The sequence below is a fragment of the Syngnathus floridae genome, chromosome 9, assembly GCF_059516105.1.
Source record: "Syngnathus floridae isolate MCC-2025c chromosome 9, RoL_Sflo_1.0, whole genome shotgun sequence".
NCBI classification, from domain to species: domain Eukaryota; kingdom Metazoa; phylum Chordata; class Actinopteri; order Syngnathiformes; family Syngnathidae; genus Syngnathus; species Syngnathus floridae.
Window position 1 is genome coordinate 3,421,156 of NC_142421.1, and position 18,845 is coordinate 3,440,000.

The 18,845-nt window shown below is 45.3% G+C and overlaps 1 protein-coding gene across 3 annotated transcripts; it reads right to left on the minus strand.

The window, feature by feature from the left end:
• Nucleotides 1-497: 497 nt before the first annotated feature.
• LOC148392947 (serine/threonine-protein kinase MARK1-like) lies at nucleotides 498-18,266 on the minus strand. Of its 3 annotated transcripts, XM_088384229.1 has the most exons (19): nucleotides 17,618-18,261; nucleotides 14,924-15,124; nucleotides 13,520-13,573; nucleotides 7,016-7,064; nucleotides 6,719-6,784; nucleotides 6,539-6,609; nucleotides 6,300-6,356; nucleotides 6,005-6,241; nucleotides 5,481-5,600; nucleotides 5,116-5,215; nucleotides 4,937-5,049; nucleotides 4,689-4,842; nucleotides 3,671-3,852; nucleotides 3,489-3,580; nucleotides 3,263-3,403; nucleotides 2,858-3,109; nucleotides 2,626-2,652; nucleotides 2,077-2,121; nucleotides 498-2,005 (listed from the first exon to the last, which is right to left on the minus strand). In XM_088384229.1, exons 1-19 carry the CDS (start codon nucleotides 17,666-17,668, stop codon nucleotides 1,660-1,662), a joined length of 2,358 nt encoding a protein of 785 aa, XP_088240355.1. In that variant the 5' UTR covers nucleotides 17,669-18,261; the 3' UTR covers nucleotides 498-1,659. The 3 variants fall into 3 exon arrangements, with proteins under 3 accessions (XP_088240355.1, XP_088240356.1, XP_088240354.1); XM_088384230.1 differs by lacking the exon at nucleotides 2,626-2,652 and having other exon boundaries at nucleotides 17,618-18,255; XM_088384228.1 differs by lacking the exon at nucleotides 2,626-2,652 and having other exon boundaries at nucleotides 3,489-3,852; nucleotides 17,618-18,266.
• Nucleotides 18,267-18,845: the final 579 nt, after the last annotated feature.

The following is an 18,845-nucleotide window of genomic DNA, read 5'->3' on the forward strand; positions in this document are numbered from 1 at the left end:
CCCATTAAATTAAAAAACATTTAAATTTCTACAGTGACTGTATTCTCTAGTACATCTTGCTCCTTTTCGCTTATTTAATAATTTTTACACTACTTTTTAAAATCTAGAATCGTTAAACGTTTAAACGAAATTGTGTTGAATTTCACCCTGATTTTTAGGGCCCCCTAGCGTCCGGACTGAAAATACACCAATTAAGACGCCAGTACAAAAAATACAATTAATGTACTTTTTCTAACAAAAACAGTACATTTTAGACAGACAAACATTTTAACTTACCTTCCAGTCGTAAAACTGTCGAAGGGGGGCCAGAGATAGGCTGTGTGACGTATATTCCCCAATTAGGACCTTCATTTTTCTTTTCTTCACCTGTCCACCTTTTTCGTCTGACATTTTATGCAACGTGAACGCACTGCGGCACCATGCTGCCTCCCGCAGGGCAGTTGTGGTACGACATAAAAAAATCCGCATATTAACTGTCAACAATGAAATGAAATGAATACAAACAAATAAAATCCTTTTTATTTTCTCCAACAAAGTGCACACCTTATTTCTACAAAGCAGCACATTACAATGTAATGGAATAAATACAATAAAATTTGCTGAATTAACAAAAAATAAATCCAGAACAAAAACAAGAGATACTCAAGTATCACATTGGTGGAGATGCAGGACCAAACAAGGGTGTTGAGACAAACGTTCTCTTTTTTTTTTTCACTTCTCATGCTTCTTGGCGAACTGATTTAAATGCCTGCTTTTAAATGTAACTGAGGACCAGCAAATCTTGTTGGGGGAAAGGAAAGAAACAACAGGTGCATACTGTTATAGTGAGAAAACTTGTGCAAAGGGCAGCAGGGACCTCCACATTAACCTCGCCCCCTTACTGCCCAGAGAAAATAAAGTGAACACATTTTCAGTTTTACTACTACATGGTGCAACTTTGTGTTTTTTTTTTCGTTTCGTTTCCTCCATAAGCAAATAAAATAGAACACAAAAGGCAAGGGAACGTCTCCCTTTCATATTCCGCAAAATAATTTAGTGCTCGTTACATGAAATGGAAAAACGCTATTCAGGCTTTTTAAAAAAAAAAAAAATTCACAGAGCAAAAAAAAGGAAAATGCTCTAAGAGACCACTTATATTGGGGGAAAAAAAAAAGAAAATAAATCCCATGAAAGAAAATCTGTACACAACTCAAAAATCAATATACAGTACCTGCAGATGTTATGCATACAGTACAATTCTTTTTACATAGTTTTTAGTATGAGCTCCAGCCTGCTCTACATACGCGCGGAACACAGGTGGAAAAAGCGGCTAGTTATTCAGCGTAAGATCTGGTAGTAGTCGTTTTAGAAAACAAAAACATTATTGCAGGGTGTTCAGCTGCATACTGCATGTTATGTGTCCTTTGAAAGGAAGAGAGAGAGAGAGAAAGACACACACAGGCCTGGACGGACAGTTTGAAACAAACAGAAAAGATGTCGCTGTAAGCCGTCACAGAGGGTCCGATGAGGCCGTCTCCTCTGTGCAGTACATTCGTGGCCAGTATTGCACGCTACCAGCCGAGGCCACCCTGATAATGCGCGGCGAGGACGTTCAGTGCATGAATCCAGTGATGGGATGAGCCCGCTGTTGCTGCTGCTGCTGCTGCTGTTGGAGTTGCGTCACAGTTTGAGCTCGTTGGCAATTTTGCAAGCGATGTTCTTAAAGGCGATGGACGTGCCCGATATCCTCTTGAAGCGCACGCCGTTGAGTGACAGGCGAGGAAGCTTGCACACTTCCATCTCCCACTGGACCAGGTTGTCCTGGCGGGCGTCGCCGTGCACGCAGAAGAGCAGGAAGCGCTCGCGCTGCTCGTAGTCGCAGCTGTTGGCGTCCAGGACCTTGCGGATCTCCCGCATCATCTCCGAGGGCTCCATGGACGAGGTGGTCTTCATGCTCCAGGTGAAGCGCAGCGAGCGCGGCTTGGAGTCCCGGCCGCCGTCCTCCTTGGGGTCGCCCGACGCGCTCCTGAGACCACAGCAGATGAAATCAAAACCAAAACGTGGAACTTATTCACTGGCCTGGAAATGAATAGTCACCTGGGTGTATCTGTCCGGGCGCTGGCCTCTCCCTCGCTGGGCACCCTGAAATCAAACCAAGAAGAACAATTTGTTGATACTCCCGCCAGATTCATGGAAACACCACCCGCTCCATCATCATGGTCAGTGTGACACAGCGAGGGGCTTCAGGCGTCATGCCAGGAAAGAATCCGCACAATAAAATATCTTCTTCGAGTTGGTCTACTCTCCGTCGAGCCCGATTCTTTTCTCTCGGCATGAAGACGAAAAGGGAAGGGGGGCAAGAGTAAGACGTCAGGAGGAGGAGGAAGAGCGGCAACAACATGAGGAGCATGTTACAATGAAGCCGGTGAGTGTGAGGTTGCTTCTCAAGGTAAGTGGACAAGAGACAGTGAGAGAGAGAGAGAGAGAGAGAGAGCGAGAGAGATAGAGAGACAATGTAAACAGCATAACAACAAGTAGGTGTCAATAGGCAAAGGAGGTGCTACAGAGGGACTTGAAGGGAGTTATTAAAACGTCCTGCGTTATTTGTTGCTGGTCGGGCAAGAGGGGCACAAAGTGTTGTCCTACCTCCGAGTGGACCTGAAAGACAGAGCTCTATGCCAAGGGCAGGAGAAGAAAAGAAAAGAAAGACGTAAGCAAGAGAGACAGAGGGGGAGGGCAGTGAAGTACTAACTCAAATGTTGAATGTGGGCGTAAAACCTGATACGAGATTTTTTTTCGCAACAAATTACGCGTGTCCCTAACAAAAAAAAAAATGATGGGATTGAAGAACGAGTCCATATTTATCTAAACTACAAACCTGCGGACAAACTTGGAGGTGATCTTGCTGATGATACCAGTGGAGGTGCCTCGTCGCTGCTGCGCCAGGGCGCCCGTGTCGTGAGACAGCGTGGGCGAGGCCGGCGGCCCGTTGTAGGTGGCGCTGCGGCGGTCTCGCAGCTGGGCGCCGTGGAAGGTGCTGCGGCTGGTGGTGCCCCGCGGGAAGCGGTTCTTCTCGGGGGTGCTAATACTGTGTGCGGAGGGAGAGGTGGAGGGACCCCTTGGAGAGGAGCTGAAAGAACAAAAAAAATATATATTTTTTTGCATTGTGTCATGAAGCATAATCAAGGTTCAAATAAGTCTCATCATCAAATCTGTGTATGTTGTGGGATTTACTGCCCTCTGGTGGCCAACATTAGAATAAAAAAAAAAAGTGAGCGCTCACCTGGATTTCAACTCCGTGCTGTCGTCAATGGGGGGCAGTGTGCTCTTTGAAGGGTGTCCCGAAGATGACATGGACTTGATGTGGCGAGGCCGCGCGGAGGTCACTGCAGTCGACGGGGTGCTGCCCGACACCTCGGTTAAACTGATACGACAGGAGAAAAGGGTTTCAAAATGACACCATGATGGCGGCTCCTCTCAAACTGTGTTTGAAACAGAACAATGGTTACCTGCTGTCTTTGCCGTTGGGAATGGCCGAATAGCGCTCGGTGGAGGATCGCTCGCACACGTACGTGTTCCTGCGAGTCATTGAGCCGTTTGTCTGTGGTGAGAAAAGAAAAAAAGTCAGAAGAGGGGCTTCATTCGGACAAAAGTAGAGCTTTGGTGCTATCTCATGGGAAGGAGTGCTCACCCCGACACCACTTGTGGTTTTCTTCCTTTCCTGCACTCCCAGTGGTGACGCGGGAACGTCTCCCTTGGAAGTGCTGAGCTCCAGTCGGCGGGCACCGTCCCATTCCTCTCGGTGGTCGCTCTCCACGCTCAAAGCCTGACCCCGCCGCGTGTATGACACCGCCGGCGGCACAGAGGGACCCACTAAAAAAAAGTCCAGACCAAGACAATTAATTTGAGAAGGCTAAACAAATAAAAAGAGCAGCAGATACTGATTAGAAAGGTCGTTGGGCCTCATTCACTGGATGGGATATTGCAAAAAATGTAATTGTCCACAAATATTAGAATAATAATTTTATATGACAGTATAGGCACTCGGACCTGCAGTGAAATAGAAATGGAACTTCAGAATAAATAAAATATTAAAATACCAGTGAATGAGACCCATTGACTACCTTAACATCGAGCAAAGCCACTGAAGGACACCATTTACAAAACCACCGTGGACATTTCCAATCGACAAAGAATGCAACGACACCCTTTTTTCCAATGTGTTACAAAGCAAAGCCGATCGCTCCTCATGCTATAAGGCGCTGCAGCAACGCAGCCGGCCAGCAGAGGTCACCAGACACAACGGTCCCACATGACAGGAGGAAGCTGCTTTGACATGACTCTAACATCTATGCTAATTTCATTAGCCCGTTCTTTGCGTTGGCATTATGCTAGCACATTACGTTAGCATTATGCTAGCAAAGTTGACTTCTTATATGTTTTGTTTCAGTTGTCGCCTACAGTAAACTAGGTGGGGCAAATGAAAAAATCTTAAATGAAAAATCTGTTCCAACAAGAAAATAATATATTGTCTCTTTAGCGTCATCTACAGGTGGACTTGACTGTAACCGGGCAACAGGTGTCAGCAACTTCCCCCCTCCACAGTATTCAGCCAGCAGCACTTTCCGAGCCGGGAAGAAAGGGGGTTACTATACTTCGCTTCTCTACGACACCACCACCACCACCATCCCCACCACCATCATCCCCACCATGATCGCTGTAGCGGCGCTGCTTCTGATTGGCCGAGATGCTGCGCGTGACTTTGGGATGGGCGGGAGAAATACTGGAGCCGTTGTTGATGTCGCTGGTGGGACGCTGCCGCTGAGCCAGGACGCTGTTGGTCAGGGGCTCGCTCCCCTCGAACTGGCCAAGAAAGAACAAGCAGTTGGCAGTGAATGAAGTGAGGTTAAATTGCATTTAACACCAGTGATGATGTTGAGATGAGACAGAGTCTGACCTCTGGCGCTTTTCTTCCCAGCAGCAGATAAGTGGCCATGACATCATCATACTTCTGGCTTTGTAAGGACTCTGTGATCTCATCTTTGGGGAATCCCATGGTCACCATGAGCTCTGTCGGTAAAAGGGAAAATAAGAGTGACTCTCACCAAGGTGACCTCGGCGGTGTCTACAACGCACCTATTCTGGTCGAGTCGCTGAAGTCGGCCTCGGGCTCGATATACGGCTTAAGCTCCTCCTCCTCGTGACCCACATTCATCCAGTGGTCTTTCATGATTTGCTGACAAAAGCAATTCGAATGTTATTGACACCACCATATGATGACTTTTAATGACATTCAACTGTGACGCTGTTTTGAAACATTCCAACGACTAGCAAAGCTGAATAACAAACGGATCAATTGTTATTAGCGACGAGCATCGGCACGGTTTCAGTAGCGGCGGTATCGACCGGGAACTGACATGGTTTCTATTAGCCAGCTGGCCAAACACGCTCCAAGTGACAAAACCGTCTCATAGGAATCAAAATAAATAAACAAAAAGTACCTCCAAACTGCCACGTTTGACCGGGTTAAGCACCAGTAGTTTTTTCAGCAGGTTTTCACAGTCTGTGGACATGTAGAAGGGGATGCGGTACTTGCCCCGCAGGACCCGCTCTCTCAGTTCCTGCATGGAGAAAAAACAAAAAGTTTGAATGATATCAAACTTAAAATTGCAATCCAACTTTTGATGTACATTCGACTTCCTGCACACAAAGAAATCAATGCTCCTCCTGTGATAAAAACACAACTTCCATACTGGAGGCTAAAAAACTCATGGCCATGAAAATGAACAAAAAGTGTATCACATTTCCTCTCTGTAAACTGCCGCCGCCTCGTGAATCATTTTGGCAGTTGTGCATTACTAAAGTAGGCCGGATAAACCTCCGGAGAGTCTCGCTCTTCCTAATGTTAGAAACAGGAAATTCTACTCAATCGGTTCATTCAGGAAACATGTTGATGCACGTAACCCAAAAAAAATACGTTTGGGAAATACCTGGCTGGCACACATGCGGGGAAAAAAATGGTCACCTTGAGGTTTTGTCCGTCAAAGGGCAGGGATCCGCTGACCAGCGTGTAGAGGATGACCCCGAGGCTCCACACGTCCACCTCGGGTCCGTCGTACTTCTTCCCTTGGAAGAGTTCCGGGGCGGCGTAGGGTGGAGAACCACAGAAGGTGTCCAGCTTGCTGCCCACAGTGAACTCGTTGCTGAAGCCAAAATCCGCTATCTTGATGTTCATGTCGGCGTCCAACAGGAGGTTCTCGGCCTGAAGGCGAAAAGACACGTTAGCGGATCTGAAATATCTGTAAAATTCATCTTGTCACCTTTAGATCCCTGTGAACTATCCTCCTCTGGTGGCAATACTGCACAGCAGACACAATCTAAAAAAAAAAACAAAGGTCACAGGTCAAATGTTAGGCGCGGTTTACAAACAGTGTGAGTCATCTTGACGAGCAGCGGTTCAATGTTGATGGCGCGCCACTGGGTGTCAGCACAAGCAGCTGCAGAGCATGAGAGCCTCAGCAGTCTGTGACACAGCATCATCTTGCGGTCGCTGACTCACCTGCCTGAACTTGGCCCTGGCCTCCTTCTCTTTCATCCGACCGTGAGCCACTAGATAGTCAAACACCTCACCTGGAGAATGCAGAGGAACTTTAGCGAGTATACATGCTGGAGTAAAGGACTCTGGGACGTGGCTTACGTGATCTTAGTGTGGTTTTAGTATGCATAAAGTGTCACTCACCACCACTGGCATACTCCATCACCAAATAGAGTGTCTTCTCCGTTTCGATCACCTCAAATAATTTTACTGCAGAAGGCACAAAAACAAGTTTAGGCTTGACTATGATAACAAAGAAAAGTATTAATTGGCTCAAAAATATTTTTAACGACTAAATATAAATAATCCAAATTGAAGGATCCAATTTTTGGCGTTCATCTAACAAAAAATTGGACGAAAAATAATTCCCGTTCCAAATATGATTTCTTGTCTCTCATCTAAAAGTGACTTTTAATGTCATGACCAAATATCAGAACTTACCAATATTTGGATGATTCAGTAACTTCATTATCCGCACTTCCCTGAAGAGCTGTTGACACACACACAGAGACGTTTGTCTTCTTGAAAATTGCTGATAAGGCATGCTTGCAAAATGCTATTGCGTTGCAAAGTGGATTAGACGAGAAGAGTGGAGCATCATGGGACTTGGGTGCTATGTAAGGCATCATGACTGATGCGCAGTTTTGTTTTTCGAGGATGTTGAGTAGCATAAATAAATGAATAAATATCCGCCGACACACTGCAGTATCAATCCACAAGCTTCCAGCCAGTCCAATAAAATCATCCACACTCATCTTTGTTCTCCCAGCATCATGTTTATCGACTGACTGCAGAGCTTTAAGAGCGGCTTGGCGTCATGTCAGACGAGCTCCTGCAGCCACTTAGAGGTGCTGTTGAATCATTTACATTCTGCCGACTGCCCGCCTGAGCCGCCAACGCTCTCAAAAAAAGGCCTTTTGACGTCAACGGTGACGTCGGTCTTTGTTTGCTTACCTGCGATTTATATTTTACATTTGTGAGAAGTCGGTAAGGCATCAAGATGTTGCATAAGCCAGTAAATGTTTGTTTCTAGGTCATCGGATGGAGTTTAGAGAGGCTTGAGCCCGACCCAGTTGGGACCTCTCAGGTACTTTATTCACTAATTCTGTCTTCCGCTCTCAGGCTCTACAGCTAGACACTCTCAACAAGGAGAAAACTCAGTGAATTCAATAAAGAAAGGAAGTCAAATTTAAAAAAAGGACAATCAAAACATGATGAAACAGAATCTTAAAACTGGCAGCGTATTCAAATACAAACTTAGCAGTAGCAATAATGCTAACATTAGCCTGATCCCTCCATTTATTTTCTCTCGATTTCTGACTTTGTCTATACGGCCAGTAATGATCAAAATGCTGCAATGGCACTTCATCTTTTACATTTTATATTTCAATTAAATCATCTTAATTTAAAAGCTGAGAGGAGAGACTTGATGACAGAAATGTAAATCCATCCTGTATTCCGATACTGTATCGTATATTGTGACCGATATCATTTTGACAAGTTATTATATACGATTGCCACCCAATTTAAATAAATATTGGATATCCAACACGCATTCATGACTACATGCCAGACCATACGGCGTCTCTTTCTATCATTTTCAGCATTCCAACTTTTTGGCCCGCGAGGTCATAAATCACTCCAAACGTAAAATGATCCTTTGTTCAATTTTCTATTCCATTGAAGGCCAAACTAAATTGTTTTTGCGGTTTCCGTGACCTTATTTTGTCACGGCCACGCTTTCTATTCTAATTGTCTCAAATGCCTTTTAAACAAACCATGCAGGAAACTCAAGGTTTGTTAAAAAAAAAGAAAAAGCTTATTATTAATCAACTACAATTACTCGAGAATGGCCTGAAGTAGAAGACAATAAACAAAACGGGCTGTGGCCTCAGTTCATATGACTTGGCCATCAAGATGGACATTCTTCATCCTTATGAATGAGGGCTGGATTAAAGAGTCGCTATCTCATCTTGATGTCCGCCTCTTCCTGCCTCGCTCGTTCTCGTGTGCGTCACTCCCCCGAAGCCCCCTCACATGCGTGCAGGCGCTTGGAAGTGAAAATTACAACAAATCTGACGAGAGCTGTGGAAAACGACAGACGGGGGGTTGACGGTCAATAGCGATGTTGTCACCGCCGAGGCTGACGGAGCATAATGAGATCTTTGATGGGGGGGCCGCCCCGGTGTCAATGTCAATAATATCTACGGGCGCAAGGCCACACAGTAGCGCTGGAATCCATTTTTAGCCTTGTTCTGAAATTCAATCCCTTTAATCAATGAGTTGAAAGAGAACTTTAAAGAACCCAAAACGACGGCACGCTAATTACACAAATATGACAATACGTGCATTGTTCAACACGTTTGGAGATTCTGTAGTCTGTGCCAGTGACCTACTTCCAGCCGCCCAGGGGCACCTAGACTCCCAAACCAGCCTTAATTACTGCAGTCCATCCAACATATATCAGACTGGCTACGTTTACCTCGACTGGCTGGACTATTTCAGTCACAGATGCTCCTCCAACAAGGACATTATTGTTACCAAGTCCTCAATGCTCTGGGGGAGTGTGTATGGGCATAGCGTGAATCGTGTTTCAAAAGGAACCATGTCCTGCCCTCCAATATTTGTTTTTTTTTTATATCTGTGGTGTAAAAGGGAAATCAACGGAATCACACGCAGCAGTAAAATCGCATCCGTGAACGCATGAAGTCATAAATAAATGCACGACTAAGCAGCCTCAACATTTGACGTGTCCGCCCGATTGCTTTCCGCTCATCCGAACCAGACCGAGGCCGTCGTCGGGCCCCGGGCGTGACGGCATCTCATTGGATAACGCACGAGATGCGTGTAAACAGCCATTACGGCAGCCCGAATCTAATGGCGGACTATTTCACAACTGTTGGAAAAGATATAAACAAAAGTAGGGCGTATCTCTGAATGAGCATCTTCGACTTCAGCTGTAAACCTTCAAAATAAAAGTGGCTGAACCAATTCTTAACCTGTATCGACCTTGGATTTGGATCCCGGCGCTCTGAAACAGCATTTCAACATTGAAAATAAACAGTCCTTATTTACAGATTAGGGCCAGAGAGTCAGACAGGGCAGAGCGGGGATGAAAGCAGGGATTAATAGAAGAGTCCTATTTTGAGGATTGAAATGCCTACAAAAACATTACAGCGTCAACATCCCCTGACCCACAGATGTCTTAACATGATGCGTTTCCCTTGGCGGATTTCAAGAGGTGCTTTGGCAACCTCATTTCCTGTGTGCGGTCAAAACACCAAAGTCTCGATGGACCAAAAGTTTTTTTTAGGTACACGGACTTCAGAGCACAAAATAAAATACTCTCATCCTTGCTAGTTTAACGCTAACATAGGTACACGGACTTCAGAGCGCAAAACAAAATCCTTGCTAGCTTAATGCTAACATACAAAAGGAAATCTCATAGGCAAACGGGCTAATAATTAGCATCTGGCTAAGTTGTTAACCATAACTGATGGCGAGTCAACTCTTGAAAATAGCCAGATTTTCAGCTAGGAAAGGATGCTAACAGTTTCCGCACTCAGGTATTGTTCTGTTGGGGTATCAAACGCAGTAGTAGTACTAAAGATTGGATTTAGACATGCTGACAGGCAGCCAAAGAAGCGGCGCTTCCTTCCTTCAATGTAGGACACAAAACAATGTGCAAAAAGCACTCATCTCAGGATGAGACGCTGAGACTAAATTCCCCTTCTGCATTCCCTGAGCAGGTAAACAAAAAAATAAACACAAAAGTACCCTTTGTGCAACAGTGGGAACACAACGGGAAGAATACAAATGGTGTCTTTTCCAAACAAAGCTCGTCCTTTTCTTTTTATAACAGCCATGTGCCGGGAAAAAAAAAAAACACTGGATGTCCTTCATCGTTGTCCTTTGTTTACTGTTTCGTCTTCCTCATCTTGGTAGAAGTCATTGAGTCGGAGTGAAATAAGTCCCCGACTATTCCAAGTATCTTCTTTCTCAAAAATTGCTCAAGGCTATTTTTTCGCCCTCGATATACTTGAATTTTGAAGTCCTTTGATTCGATTCATCCTCCGACTGGAGAGACTTGTAAGCTTGCTTTCTACATTAAGCAAACAAATCAGCTTCTGTACATGGCGAGCCCATCAGGAGGCCGCAAGAAGAGAAAACTCAGTGTCAGATTGACGAACTACCAAAAAAGGCGCCGGTGGTGGGAATCTGGAAACTAAATCACACACGCAGGAGCCTCCAATAATTATATTAAAAATGACAACCACAAAATGTGTTTCTTTCATTATCTTGTGTTCCAGTCCATGTGGTTTTTACCGAGATCCTACTAAGAGACCAACAGTAGGGGAAATAAAATTTAAAAAAATATATAACATCTCAGATTTACCACAGGTTAAAAGATGAACACGCTAACTGTGTCCGGTCCACTGTGCATGTAAAGACACCCGAGTCACTCCATCGATAGGGTTGACTGCACGTTGCTCGTATCCACTTTTAGCAGCAACACAGGAAGCCATATTTAACACGACACGTGCAATGGCGATCAATCACCACAATGACGGCAAGCAGAGCCGCACTAATAGAAGTGCACCGAGGTTTACGCAGTGTCCCCCCCTCCGACATCAGAAGTCAGCAATTAAGTGGCTAACCGTTAGCCACCCTGCGTGTTGATTTACTTGCCGTGAGTTGCGGTCAGCTTTCTTACCGTTGGTTCGATAAAGTAATTAAAGGTAAAACCGGCGGCTGTGTGTATCGTCGACCACTTGCGGGAGAATTAGAAACTAGCGGTGATAGGCTATATTAGCTAATAGCTAACAACATGCTGCATTTGTATGCTTTTGCGATAATAGCCATGCTCCATTTCCACTAATGCTTGAGGCAGCTCAGACATCCTCAAGCAATGTCGTCAAAGAATGACGAGAGATCTAAACCCAAAATGCCCATGGTGCTAAAAAGTCCTCGTGGACTCTAATTAGCGTCACCCGGCTGGCATGTGAAACCCGGCAACACTTGACGGCCCAGTAACAATGCTGATGCTTTACTGGCCGCCTCCCATGTCAGTCGGCCAAGAGTGTGGTGGAGGGGGGGTTGACTGTGGCCGTTCCCGTTTAATGCAGCTCGAGTAGCTGCTGTTCCCGAGGATGGCATAGGACACGGCGAGTCAATGAGGTCATCGATTGAGGCCAGGAGACGGATTGGTGCATTATGAGACACGAGCGTCTGCATTGCAGATGGACCTTCTGTATACAGTTACAGTCAACCACGAGAGGTGAAGTGGAAGACATTGAAATATGCAAGCAGGTACAACCTCAAAATTAGGTACAACCGCATCATCTAATTGTGTTTCGATCCAAAAAAACTGTTCAAATTGATCCAAACGTGCTCTTTGACAAATTTAAGGTAAATGTGCTTTGTCATCAGCCAAGGTTGTTTTACATTTATGACTTACAAGTATTTTTCATGCTAATAATAGCACAGGTTAGTGATTTCGGAGGACTCAAGTCGTAAATTGAAAACCGCTGAAATAAAGTTTTACGATATTTGTCTTTCATTTAAGCTCAGTGGGAGGAGCGCGATATACACTAAGTGCTTTTGTCATTAATTTCCATCAGGCGGATTAAATTGGAATTAGAACCGAAACAAACTCCACTTAAGTCATAAATATGACAAACACTTTTTTGATTCAACATTCAAAGTGAAGTAAATAAAGCAATCATGTACTAAAACTCCGAAGGACATCTGCTTGTGTTGACCCCTCTGAAAGCAACCGAAGCAGACATCTGAAAGGCGCGCTGAATAATTCATAGCGGAGATCCGATTGGTCGCCGCTCCGACAAAGTCATATGACGCCGCTCCCGCGCCTCGTCACCTGGCAGCGCAACGATCCGAGCGATCGTCTCCTAACCCGGACTGAACTCAAACCGAGAATCGTCTCGCCGCTGACGCAAACGACGTCGTAGATGTTCATTACAGCGATGTGTGTGCACAGATTACAAACCACATAATAGGCTGTTAAACAAAAGAGCCCCGCACGCCGAAATGAATCTCGCTTAGATGAGATGAGTGTCTCCTTTTGTGCTGATTAGCTGAACAATTGCAGTCGGATCCCATTATGGTCAAAGTCAATTACAGATTGTGGACGGGAGAGCAGCGCTGGATGTGGGAGACACGATCCAGACCAGATATTGCGCAACAGCGGGAGGAAAAAAAAACATCACGCTTTCTTTGGAAATTGGCAAGCGTCACTTCCATCGAAAAAAAAAAAATCCCTTAACTTTAATATCGATGAGATGGAATCACCAGTCGAGCCAAGGTATGTGACAATTTCCCCGTTGTGGGATGAATAAAAATCTATCATCATAGTTGTGATTTTTACAAGGTGTGATTATTGTAATGGCCCTTTATGACAGCCGTAAGGAAATTTGTTCCTCGGTGGAGCTGCGATGATGTGACGTGAAAGCACCTCTGCCAGTCAACCTGCGATATTTTTAGATACAAAACTCAAAGCAGGTGGCTCACACACACACACACACACACATATTAGCAAGTGTTCCACTTGTCTATAAGAGTTGAGTTTTTCCGAATCAGTGTGTGTTTATTAGCGCCAGATTTAGAATCGGCCAAAAGTGTCTTTTGTTGTAATTGTTCATGACTATTTGACAAAAGGTAAGCAACGAAGAGACAGGCGGTTGTATTTTTAGCTACGGTCAAACCGCAAAACAAACTGTGAGCGCAACGGGAGGAGATGGAAGGGAGGTGGAGGTGAGGAGATCAAACACACCCCGGAGCGCTTTTGTCATCATGACAAATGTTTGCAAGAATTGAAAGAAAAACGAAATATGATTTGGGGCTTTTCCTCTTGGCATTACTTGGGTGGTAGAGAAATATTAAGAACAAATGAATGAAAATTACAATTAGATGATTAGCGGGACTCACCTTCTGTAGACTGGTGGGATTCAGCTGGGTTTTGTCGATAATCTTGACGGCCACCTTAGGAGACAAAATGCAAAGGGGGAGGGGAGTGTTAGAAACTCAGTGTCAAAACTAATTCCCACTCTCAGGGAGTTTCATTTTGTTTGTAGCCATGCTCATTATTTCCCCGCATGTGGTAGTTTTACCAAAACACACCGCGGCTGAGTCGCACCTTCAAAAGCTTTCTGATTGACATAAATATATTTATTTACGAGAATGCTAGTATGCAAATAAAAGCGTGCGAGTAAACACGGAAAGGATTAGCTTAAAAGACAGCAGTGAGAAAAAAAAAAATATTTATTGCACATGACTGTGCAGGTCAGTCTTGGCCCGGCGGGTTGCACGGGTCATCAGCACGCGGTTCAATGATCGGCCCAAAGTGCAAAAGGAAAAGAGAGATGGTCTCCGCAGTACTTTGTGAGCGTTGGCTGGTCGTTTACAAAAGGCAACAACTTCGATCAATATCAGGAAATGCACAGTCACAATGTTTCTCACTAAAGATATTCCCCCCAATCCATTTCTAAAGATAGTAGAAGTAGCAAAATTAAATTCACAATTCATGAATTCAGTGTGCTCAACTTTTTACCATATTGTATAGGAGCTCTGGTTTGCTTTATCACACAGTGTGTCTATATTTAGGTCTTCCCAGCACTTGTTCTCTGTCGAGCGTGCGAATAGGTTGAGAGCCTCTTGAGTAGAATTCCTGTTTGCAATCAACATGCGGACTCATGACAGCAATTTTTTTTTTGTCAATGTGTGAATAGAAATAAATGTTGCAAAATATTGGAAGTAACGACATCAAGAGTTGTCCGGTTACTTCTGCGTGAGCATCTGGGTGTGAGTTGTGGTCAACAGCAGCTCCTTGTGAGTATTTTGCATTTGTCATCCAACTGAAAAACCTGAAGTCAAACGAGTGTGACTGACAGATGATCGGTCAGGCTTTGCCCCGCCCACCGCCCACCGCCCACCTCTCACAGCGTTCTTTCACTCGTTTAGCCTCACCCTCGCATGCAGATCGCATCGCCTTTATTGGTCTGTGTTCTTTCCAAATGTTCGTTCCCGCACTCTGATCCGTGACTTTGCATTCTGATGAGCCAGCAAAGCCGCTCGGGCAAACAAAGCAAGCAAACTGACCCCTCCGCCCCCTCCTCCATGTGACCCGGACCTCGTATCCAATACGCCTGTTTAACATTGGCCGGCGACAAGGACATTAGCGCTCCGAACCGGGGGAGGAATATATTTGTGGTGTCAGTACTGCTAATGTGACCACATACATGATCCTCGGGGCAACTAAGAAAAAGTCCTTAAAGTCAATAAAGGTACAAAAGTTCTATTTTGTAAAACACGTATGATCGTGTCTTCCCTTACCTCTCGTCCAGTCAGGACGTGACGCGCTAGCTTGACCTTGGCGAAATTTCCCTTCCCGATGGTCTTCAGGAGGCGGTAGTTCCCGATGTGCGGGTGCTCCTCGGTGGAGGTGAAGGAGTTGCGACATCGCGGGAGACTGTGGCGGCTCGCCGACTTGGTCGGAGGGGCCGGGGGCTCCACAAAGCCGTCTGCGGACGAGTGCTGTAAAAAAAAAAAAAAAAGTAATCATGATGCTGTGATTCTACTCGCAAGGGCCTGCAATGGTTGTGTTTGTGCTAATCTAATGAGAGAGTCATGTGACCCCCCCCCCATTGACACACTGACCTTATCAACACCGGATGACATTCATTTAAGCTTCTGAGAGAACACCCGAAAAATTCCAGCACACCATCAAGAGGAACAATACGCCAATGCGAGTTGCGCTGTTCTAACATGCAACGCTGGCAACAGCAGCTGGGGTCAAAGGTCCCATGATTGTCCACTTGTCTCGAAGCGCCACACCCAGCCATAGCATAATTTCCCACCGGCTGGCTCCCGTTTCACGCGGTGAAACGTTCTGCACCACCTCAGCCATGAGCACGCATGCCGACATCCCATGAGTCATTTGACAAAAACAATTTTCTGAAAGAGACCATTTTGGATTTTCCGCATCAGCTTGAGAAAACTTGTCGGCATGATGAACCGGTAAGAAAAATTAATTCGATTGAGCGCTTGGCTTGCTCCCAAAAAGAGATTGCGAATGAACCAAAACGGGGAACCGGGACAGGTTCTTCTTGACGGGCTGGTGTGTCACTTTCCATGATTTCAAAAGAAACAATAGAGGCGAGCGAGTATATTGAACAAATCCTCAAACAGCTTTCCATGTGGTCTTCACAGACTAAGATGTTATGCAATGAACTTCGGTTGCTGCAAGATGGCTGATGCCAGTGCCTTTCACTGACATATAAAAAGTCTACACACCCCCTGTGCAAATTATTTTTGGGAGATGATATAACTTTTTCCACCATTAGTATAACCTACAAGCTGCACAATTAACAAAAATGAATAAGGTGGTTGCAAAAGTTTGCACACCCTCTCCAATCCCATGGATATCAGCACAAACCTGCTGCCATTTAAAGAGCCATTGTTGCTACAATGTAGTAGTACAAAGAAGTTACTTTGCAAAAAAGAATACTTCTCTGCTCTTTTTCCGCTTTGTGACACAACATCAGAGTGGAAAGGAATAGATGTTAGTTAGAAAGTAGTGTCCAGATTTTCAAATCAACAACATCGGAGCCGAAATAACGCTAGAGCGTTGAGACCACCAAATTGCAGCTCAAAGTGTTAAACATAGAAGATGGCTGGAGTGACCTTTAAAACAGTACATCTAACACATTTGGTCTGCACACCTCGACAAAGGGTCATGTTGAACCACTTTACTCATGCTTGTAAATCAAATTCAGCAACCTAATGCTGAACTGTGTGTTTCAGAATCGCCCTACATTTCTTCTATTTGTTGTGAGAAAACATGAATCCCAAGCACTCAAAACACTCAAATCCCAGAATTTCAAGCCCCCAAAGTAAACTCCGAGCACCACTTGGACCTCTAAAGACAAAAAAGGGCCGTTATATTTCATTATTGTACTATTCCATGTACAAAGAGCATTCCAAATACCCAAAAACACATTTTCATTTTCAAGCACCCCAAAACAATGCATTCAGAGCATTTCCATGTCCCAAGGGTAAAAGTGGATTTTGCAACGTAATTACACGGACTTTATTGAAAAGCATTCTAAAATCATAAAACACCAGAAATAAGTATTTAAAATAAAGTAATTCAAGGACCAAATGAGCACTGAATACAATAAGGAAGCCTATTATGTTCTCATACAGCAAACTAGAATGTTTTTGATCATAAACACCCCTATTCTTTTGTAGTATTTATTAATATTTATCTTTATTACATGCCTTTGCATGTCAGACATTTTAAGCATCCCTGGCAGTCCAAATATTCAAATTGAAGCATTTAAGAACTTGAAGCACCTCAAAAAAAAAATTTGAGGGGACAATTTTAGCATTTCAAGCTACAAGGGGAGACCTCAACACAAAAGGGAGGCTTTCGCGTGGTCATTGTGCTGATCCTCACTTGAATGAATTTGTTCAACATCCCTCCGATTCTTTTGTAATTAATTACGATCTTTAAATATGTTACCATAAAAAAAAGGACAGCATAGGCTTGTCGGTGTCGTGTCAGGGAGGGGGAAGCTTATGAATAATACCGCCTCCTCCTCCTCCCTTTCCTCCTCCAGCACCGAGAGTGCAGCTCGGGGCCCACGAGGTGATGGATGTCACATTGCGATGCTTCCGAGCGAAAAAGTAGGGCAACATAACACCCCCCCACCCTAAATATTGAAAACTCCCTCCCCTCCCCGCACGATTAGTTTCCCGGTGCCGTATCTTCAACCCAGGTTGACGCAATGCGTTGTCTGGGCTAGCCCTAAAGTGTCACATCCACGCCAAGTGCACCTTCCGAGATCCCGGGTGGGTTCTCGACGGTGGTGGGGAGAATCCTCATTGGCCGTGTGAGGTGTAGCCCTCCGTCGCACTAGCTAGCCGCTGCCAGCACCCCCCCCCCCCCCCCTCCCCGCCCTAGCCGCACCGAAACAACGCCTCACGAAATAAACCGAAAAATAAAAGGTGGACGACATGACTTACATTCTCGGTGTCACGCTCGTTCACCGTGGGCAATGGCGTCCTGGTCGACATCTTGTGTGAGGGGGGGAGCCTGGCAAAGAGGCCGCTCGGCGGACGGGCACAGAGCAGACGCGGCGTCTTCGGATCCCACCTTCCTCTCTACATCCCCCTCAGCACAAAGCCAAGCCGGCAGGAAGTGCGCAAACGGCTGGCTAGCTTAGCCCAGCATTGCCCTGCCAAGTGGGGCCCCGGCCGACTCGCACCCAGATGGTTTGCGTTCGGTTCCGGGGTTCGGCGTGAGGGAGCTAGGCCGGCTCAGACTAGACGAGCGCCGAGAGGAGGAGATGGAGGGAGGAGAGACCGAGAGAGGGAGGGAGGGCAGGAAGGAAGATGCGCATCAAAACCACCAACCAGGAAGGATGGAGGGCTCGCTCGCTCGCTCTCCCTCATTGAATGCGATGCTCTCTCGCTCTCTCTCCCTTTGTCTCCTCCTCATTGGAGTCAACAGCAAACAGCGCGGAGACATTGATTTAAATCCCGTGTAAAGGGCAACAAGGGAGTGTTCGGCTTTTGACAAACCGGTCCAAACTAAATTAAAAAAAAAAAAAATCGTCACTGGGTGGAGTGAAGGAATGAAGGGTGCAGCGTGACGGTTTGATAGATTACTGTCCTGCGTTCCTATTGGCTGTATGGTTTTGTTGAGAGGTAAACAAGCTTTAGCTACCGAGCCGCAGGGTGAGGCCTGGCCGGGTTAAAAAAAAAAACCCGTACTATTTGGTCGACACTGCCATCTAACGTCGGACGCCAGTATAGCACCTTACCCGTCATTCGAGTTGTGCTTCTCAATTACGCCTCTAGATGTCAGGCCATTCCAACAAATGTAAGCAGGTGACCTTGTAGCGGGTTATACGTTAGTGTTTAGAATTTATACATTCATTTTGGTCAAGTAAAGCTGAATCAAATTAACAGTACTTTGAATTAAAAAAAATAATAATCCAGTAGTCTTTCCACCTCTGTATTAGGTGCGCTAAAACTAACAACTAAAATGTTGTTTACAGTCAGCCGAGTCAGTCTTACAATAAAAGTAGGCTGTGAATAATTTTAACCAAGCTTCTTGTCAGCTACTGGTGCAGCAGCGAGGCCCCAAAAGTAACAATGGACTCAGCATGACGCCACGTATCACAATAAGTGATGATTATGGGACCTGAAAGCCACTGAGAACATTCTGCACAGCCTGGAGGCATTAAAG

What these genes read in the sequence shown, in the direction of transcription:
- LOC148392947 (XM_088384228.1), bottom strand. Translation starts at nt 17,668, where the DNA reads ATGTCGACCAGGACGCCATTGCCCACGGTGAACGAGCGTGACACCGAG. An exon ending in ACGTCCTGACTGGACGAGAG is followed by an intron (nt 13,574 to 14,923) that starts GTAAGGGAAGAC and finishes TTGTCTCCTAAG; the next exon opens with GTGGCCGTCAAGATTATCGA. An exon ending in CAGCGACTCGACCAGAATAG is followed by an intron (nt 5,050 to 5,115) that starts GTGCGTTGTAGA and finishes TTTTACCGACAG; the next exon opens with AGCTCATGGTGACCATGGGA.